Raw genomic sequence first — 7795 nt, 5'->3', positions numbered from 1 at the left:
GTTTATTTCTCATGAAAGAAAATAACCCGCACCACATGCCTGATCCTTTGTTTAAAATACCCCCATGTTTTTGTGGCGCCTTGAAAATGATAAAATATTTATGTTGTCGAAACAGGGACCAACAATTGTGTACATCCCTCTACAAGCACTTGAGATTCGCAGCATAATTCTTGCCGCGTTTCATCCATTTTCACAAACTCAATGTATATTCATCACAGCTATAACGGACAAGGCAAACCTTGCATTGCAGTCGGGCGGACAACTTGTGAAGGATGAGGGCTTTCTCAAAAGAAATTCTTGAATGCCAACTTCTGGAAGGAAAACATCAAAGCCTTGTGCAAATAATTTTTCTTTTACAACGACTATTGAAATGCTCTTCCCTGAGCAAGAAAACGCAAATTATTAGCACGCTGGACGATCGTCTGTAGTTAAATATTGGTATAAATATAGGTAAGATCTGGCACAAATGCAAACGAGGGTTCAGGATTACGATATAATAAAGTTGCCAGGGCATTTTGTTACTGTTCTTTGATGCGTTTCCGTCTCAGTGGTTTGAGCAAATAACAGTTATATATTTATACCCCCTAAAACCCCAAAATCGGTACGCTTTTAACACAGAAAGTATATCAAAGGAAGATATCCATAATATAACATTGACCATATGTTTTGTAGCTCGACGCTTCATGTGCATTTTCTTCCTTTCTATTGGTGGCAATTTGGTAACATGACTATTTAACGGGACACCTTCAATCGATGCGATTGTTTATGCTCAGTAGAACTACACTTAGTGAGTTCTAGCATGTCTTTGTAGTGCCGGGAGACGAAGTTGACCAGTTCTACTCCCTGAGTCAGTTCTCCATGCAGAAGGCTTTGATTGGTAGGCGGGGAAGCCGTAACCCTCCTTTTGTCATACAATGAAGCTGTTAGTTTTGAAAGAAACGTCAGCCATTTTATCTTTTCACGGAGGCAATTCATCTTCAATTCTCGCAACATAACCCATTTCACGCGTACTTGTTCTGACAAGTTCTTCTACACGAGCCTTTTCTGGTCGAGGTGACGTCGCCGAAATGTCCCGAGCTGTTTTACGAGTTTATAATGAAGGGCCCATGTTTCACTGCCGTACCTAAGTAGAAGTGTGACACATTGAATATACAGCTAATGTCTGTATGAAGTGCGGGCTATAGATGAAGGAGACAACTGATCCTCGTACTTTTCTGGATAACTTGAGCAAGGTAATTTTCTCTATAGATTACCCTGAAAAATTCTGGATGCTTCAATGGGAAGTTTTCATCTGTAGCCCGCACTTACAATAATTATATACATTTATTCATAGCCTTTTCAAGGGAACAATACACCATTTCACAGTTGTAGCTAAGTTACCTAGCCTGCTTTGATGCAAACCTTTGTGCTTTTCTAAGGTTAATATTGACTAATTATAATTACAACAACACAATTTACATGATAGTCACCGGCAGCCTCGCAGCCATTCTTAGGCCAGGTAACTTAGCTACAACTGTAAAATGGTCTATTGATCTACTCACAGGGATGGTACAGTGGTGAGAGCACTCACCTCCCACCAATGTCGCCCGGGTTCGATTCCCAGACTCGGCGCCATATATGGGTTGAGTTCGTTGGTTATCTACTCTGCACCGAGTGGTTTTCTCCGAGTACTCCGGTTTCCCCTCTCCACAAAAACCAACATTTGCCTTGATTTGTGTTAATTGTTAATTTCAGTTTACAGTGTCCCCAATTAGTGCTCCAGCGCTTGAACGACTAAACACTTAAGTTCCTTTCCTTTTCCCAAGTGAGTGGCTTCAGAGCTCAGTTAGAAGAGCATTGCCCCGCCATCGCAGAGGTCATGGGTTCGAATCGTGTTGAAGCCACTTGATTTTTTCAGGTGTCAATAAAATCCCTGAAGGAGACAATTGCTAAATTGTCCAGATAAGTGGGAGGATCAGTTCTCTCGTCGTCTCAATGGATATTGTCCTCTGCATTTAAATACTCTTTTCTTTAGGGCCGATTTTACACAGTACGATTTTGGTAACTGCGACAGATTTTTTATGTTGGCCCGATTTTTTTCAAAGCCGCCGCCAAAAATGGGGCCGACAAGTCGCACCGTGTAAACCGGCCTTAATTACAGTGACAGCAGATGTCAAGCTGAAACATATCTCACGCCAACTGAAACCTCGTTCTGATTGAAAGCACCATCGCTGAATGTAGTTTATAAGCTGTTGCCCAAACTAAATGAAAGGAAGTCGGCCGGACTAGATAACATTCCAAATATACTATTAAAAATGGCTGCCAGCATAGTTTCGGCATCTCTTACACTAATCTTTGCTAAATCGATCGAGACTGGTATCTTTCCAGATGAGTGGAAATTGGCAAGAGTGACTCCTATTTTCAAAAAGGGCAAAAGGGATGACCCCAACAATTATCAACCAATATCCGTCATACCGACCGTTGCCAAAATATTTGAAAAATGTGTTTGTGATCAACTTAGTGAGTATCTTAACGCTAACAACCTACTAAGCCACTGTCAATCTGGATTTCGATCGTTACACAGTACTCTTACTGCGCTGGTTGATGCTGCAAACAGCTGGTCGGTTAATATTGACAATGGCCTTGTCAACGGTGTAGGTTTCATCGATCTCAAAAAGGCCTTCGACACCATTGATCACAATATTCTCTTACGGAAGCTCCGTATATATGGTGTTGATACAATCAGTATTAAGTGGTTTGAGCCTTGTCTTTTCCTCTGAAGTCAGAGATGCAGTCTTGCTGACCAGTTGTCTAATGCTGCAACCTAGGACCACTCTTATTCCTAGTTTACATTAACGATCTGCCAAAATTGCCGTAGGTTGACCTCCCCAAGGATGTTTGCTGATGATACTAACATAACCTTTGCTGTCAGCACATTGACTGATCTTGAGAACGGTTCAAATTCAGAGTTAAGAAGTCTTAATATATGGGCTCATTTCCAACAAACTGAGCTGGAATGTTGCGAAGACCGAATATTTATGGTTATTGGGTCAAACCAACGTTTAAATTCATTCGCTGACAATCAGATAAACGTTGCTAAACTGCTAAATTAATCACTAAAGTTAAAGACGCTAAATGAATAGGCGTGATAATTGATGAGCACCTCTCATGGTCTAATCATAAAGGTGATCTTAGCAAGAAGATATCTTCAGCTATAGGCGCCCTTAGAGTGCCCATAACCTAAAAAGTTTTATTTTCCTATTTGAAAGTCCATATTAAAAAATGAACTTTGGCGAAAGAATTCAATTCTAGCGAGAGGCGAATTTTCTACGATTTTTTCAATCCTACTTTTATTTGGTACACCCCTTCCGCTGGTCAGGACCTCACGGGCTCGCTGTGACGTAGATTAAGGAATGCTTGTTGGCGTGGGTCTCATCTTTTCTTTCTAATCAACGCCAAGGTATCGCTTAGCGATCGTTTTTGGTATTTTCCAGTAAACAAAAAATCATGCCTACATTTATCATCAAGGAAAGTACCTCTGAATCTGGAAGTGAATAAACTGGCGATTTAAAAAAACAAATTTAAGGCGAGTAGTTGCCAGTCTCGACGAGTCAGCCAGCGCTAGCACTGAAACCCAGAACTACACGGAACCCCACGGGGAAGAACCATTAGCAGACGAGGAATGGCTACAAAATTAGCGAAAAGAACAAGAGGATAAGGAAGGTCTCGCGGGGGAATTAAAGTCAACGTGTATGTCTGTTCCTGTAAGCGAATCTCATCCGCCTTCAACGATCTTTTCGTTTTGCTGTCCATACAATACTGAGAGTCTTCTCTGCCTCCGTTTTTATCGTTCTCTGTTGACTGCTTGGCGGGCGTGTAAAGGATCCCTTACAGCGTCTTCTTTGGGTATTGGTTCGGGTATTGATTTTTGTCCTGTTTCTTCTATGACCACGAAATCAGCTTATTTGTTTCTTTTGTCCGAGAATGCTGTCTCTCCTCATTGTGAGGAGAAGTTCTTTCCTTTGTTTGGTTCTCTTTATTGGTCTTCTACTTGGCGTCAGCTTTTCTTTTTTGATTTGGATCGTCCAGTTATTGATTTGTCTTGGAAAATTTCTCATGGGGTCCTTTACACGGCCGAAAGGCTCGCTGGTTTTGGTTATGCTCTTTCCACTGCTTGTTTTTGTTCTGCTCCTGTCGAGTCTCTTCAGCATCTGTTTTTTCACTGTCCTCTGGCGGTCAGTGTTTTGTCATGGCTTCAGTCTCTTATGTTTTTGGCTTCTCCTCTTTGTCCTTCTATCTTGGTTCGTCATGCGCTTTTTGGTTTCTCGGCTGATGAGTTGTCTGTGGTTCCGCGGGTTTTTGTTTATATGTTGAATGTCTGCAAGTTCTGTATTTGGGGGGCTCGTAATGACTTTCGTTTTAGGGGTGTTCGTCCTTCGGCTGTTGACGTTATGGAGCGTGTGAAGTCTCGGGTTCGGTTTAATCTTCCATTGTTTTTCCGTCGTTTCCGGTCTGACCGCCGTCGTCGCTATTTTGTCCGTCAGTGGGGTGGTCGTGGTGTGGTGGCGTCGTTGCATAATGATGCTCTGGTCGTTCATATTTAGGTACTGGTTTTGTGTTGCGTGTGCATGTCCTGGCCTTTTTTCGGGGGTGAACCAACGTCTTGGCGTTGGGTAAGTCGGTTGATGGGTGGCCCTTTGTGGGTCGCTTTTCACCCTTGTGCTGGGTCGTGCTTGTTTTGGTTTGTCCAGTTGTTTTTGAGTCTTTTTTGTCGTTTTGTCGAATTGTCATTTAGGAGTGTAAGTCGGGCGAGGCATCTCCTAGATGCAATTCCTCGTTTGTGTGTTTGTCTTTTTGTTATTTGTTGGTAGGGGCGGGGTTCGATTCCCCGGCGAAGTTGGCGTGTTGGTGCACCCCCGTTTGAGGTGAACCGTTGTGTTTGACGGATTCGTCGTTATGTCTGGCGGCCATTGCACTCACCCTACCGGGGGGCCAGCCATTCGCCTTAAACATAAAAAAACAATACTGAGAGTCATACTCTTTGCAGTGAATCTAGCACAGTGAAGAAGTTTTACCGTTCTTCTTTTTACCAAGACAAAATCTGCAGCCATATTTCGTTCTTTTATGAGGCAATGCGTTTTGCGAGTCGAAGGAATCGTACGTATACTTTTTCTTTTATTACGATCAGCTATGTTGTTACATCGAGTGGTTACGCATCTTTTAGGCATTTTCTAGGGACTTATTCCTTACTACTGTTTATACCGCTATTCCTTTTTTCACTTGAAGTCACGTGTTCCTTAATCTACGTCACAGCAGTATTGTGACCGGGAAGAATCGATAGAAGACTAAGGCGAATGGTGAGCCAAAATGGCGGCAAATTTGAACGTTTTCTAATTTCATTTTCAAATCGCGTTTTGGGAAAATCGCAATTTTTTTTTCGCGAAACGTCTATGAGATATGTGTAGATTCAGATGACTAAGTGAAAAAAATAGGTTATAGGCACTTTAAACGAATAAGACCATACATCTCAAAGCGCACTGCCCTCCAAATCTATCAAGCGTTGATCTTACCCCACTTTGATTATTGTAGCTCCGTTTGGGGCGATTGCAACTTAACCTTAAGTGATAAACTTCAAAAGCTTCAAAATAGGGCTGCCAGGGCGATTACCAGGTCCAATTACGACACAAGTGCCACTTTCCTTTTAAATCTGTTACATTGAGATGATCTAACTACTCGCCGACAAAAGCTTAAAGCTATATTAATGTTTAAAACAATCAATGGACTCACCCCAGCGTACCTCCAGAATTCATTCAGTACCCGCAGTACGCAATACAACTTAAGAAACGTAGAGGCTAAACTTGAGTTGCCTTTGCCGCGCACAAATTATGGCAAGCGTGCTTTTTGTTTTAGCGGAGCACTGTTATGGAATAGTCTGCCCATCAGTAGGTGCCGGTCGGGCTCCCACACGGCAATCTTGTAAAACAGTGTACATTGTAGTTGTAATGAAACTTTTTATTGTAATATATACTGAAGATTTTACCGTGTATAAGTAAGTAAGTAAGTAAGTAATCTTCAGCGCCGTTTACATCAGTTTCATTCTTGGATAACTGAAATACGTTTGTTATTTGAAAAATGCTGACTGAAATAGCCACGAAGTGATTGTAACAACGCGAGTCTATACTAAGATGATATTGACGTTTTGCCGTCGTCGTTGCTTATTCTCCAATAAGTTAGATTTAAACTGAGAAATCGTATGACAGTGCGGCATGAGCTGTTCAAGTTAGAAACTTTAACTTCAAATTGCATGACGTAAAATTGACTTAGAAACAAAAATTAAATTCTTCATAAATATAAATTGTCACTAATTAATATCATCCAACTTTATTTTAATTGTTAAACTAAGCTTTCAATTGTTATCCGTTTCGTCTGTTTTCTCCATGTCTGAAATTGTTTCTTGCTTGTTCCCTTCCATGGAGGAATAAAATTTTCGCATTTTCATACGCTTTAGGCTTGCAACGTCACAGTTCCAGTCCCTGTTGAAAAACGGTGACGAATAAGATAATGATAAACGATTAAAGACTTTTCGCAAGGAGTGGAAAACTGGAAAGACCAAAGGAACACCTCTATAGGAGCAAAGCATAAAAAAAAATATTGAACACCAAAGGCGCTTTCCTTTACTCAGAACTGGCCGGCCAGACGCATCAATTTGAATGAACACTTGCATAATAATCCCTGTAATTAGCATTACACCGCGCACCGGTGGCTCAGTTGGTTGAGCGCCCGGGTGTCGCGCGGGAGGTCGTGAGTTCGAGTCCGGCCGGACCAGCAGTCAGGGTCTTGAAATCACTGGGGAGAGAGTGCTGCCTTTGTAACGCCATCTGCAAATGGTTAGACTTTCAAGTCTTCTCGGATAAGGAATATAAGCCGGAGGTCCCGTCTCACAACCCTTGGGTATATATAAAAATCTGTGGGACGTTTAAGAACCCACACACTATTCGAGAAGAGTAGGGCATGGAGCTCCCGGTGTTGTGGTCTGATCTATGGATATAGGGGTTAGGTGTCAATTGGGACGAAAGTTCTGTTCCTCTCCCCTGCCACTCCATGAATTGTGGCGAATAAATTAAACTAAACTAAACTAAACTAAACATTATCCCTATATCATCCTCGAAGTTTGTTAATTTCAATGAGTTGTAGAGTTAGTCCTTCCAAAAGCCTGGTTTAGCCGGTCAGTTCTGTCAAATGGAAAGAGCCCAAAGTTAAAAAGTTCAATGTTAAGATAAAATTCCCATAAAGTATAACACACATTTTGTATGGGTAACATCTTTGCTACCGGCTGATAAGACCAAACCGATCCAGTTTCCCGAAAGTAATTTAGTTTATCATATTGAGGGTGTACTTACTTAAACTGGGCCAGCGTTTTGGTAGATGTAAGGTCTGGAAGTTCTAAATGATAAGAGCACAGAAAATAAGAGGTAACAAATTTAGATATTGCAAAGATGGTATCTCCGACTTAAATGACCTTCGAGTTCTGTTCTCCGTTTGGCTAAAACTCATCAACCTACCATTAACTTAACTTAAACTTTAAGTGCTGTTGTGAATGGAGCTTGCAAAATTAATTCAAACTACTTTGTAAAGATAAAATCTAGCCTGAAATGTGACGAAACATTAAGAGAGCATTCAAATAATCTTTCACTTTCTCACCTATTCCACATGTGTTATACAGTTCTGTTTCCCGCTCAATAATAATGCTCAGAGCGTCCTCTCTGGATGCATTTGTTCTGCCATGTCTGCCTCTCAGGTTGTTCTGCTCATTTAT

The 7795-nt window shown here is 41.4% G+C and overlaps 1 protein-coding gene across 1 annotated transcript in view; it reads right to left on the bottom strand.

Moving 5' to 3' along the window:
- Positions 1-5976: 5976 nt before the first annotated feature.
- LOC138032247 (translation machinery-associated protein 16-like) overlaps positions 5977-7795 on the bottom strand; it is an 11419-nt gene continuing 9600 nt past the window's right edge. The window contains exons 5-7 of the mRNA XM_068879878.1: positions 7681-7795; positions 7380-7422; positions 5977-6512 (exon numbers count right to left, since the gene is read on the bottom strand). The exon at positions 7681-7795 is cut by the window's right edge and continues 34 nt beyond it. Of these exons, the coding sequence (XP_068735979.1) occupies positions 6386-6512; positions 7380-7422; positions 7681-7795 (285 nt within the window). The 3' untranslated portion in view covers positions 5977-6385. The remainder of the gene's footprint in view (positions 6513-7379; positions 7423-7680) is intronic.

This window comes from Montipora capricornis, chromosome 14 (genome assembly GCF_036669925.1).
Source record: "Montipora capricornis isolate CH-2021 chromosome 14, ASM3666992v2, whole genome shotgun sequence".
Taxonomy (NCBI): domain Eukaryota; kingdom Metazoa; phylum Cnidaria; class Anthozoa; order Scleractinia; family Acroporidae; genus Montipora; species Montipora capricornis.
This window is presented reverse-complemented; position numbering and strand designations above follow the sequence as displayed.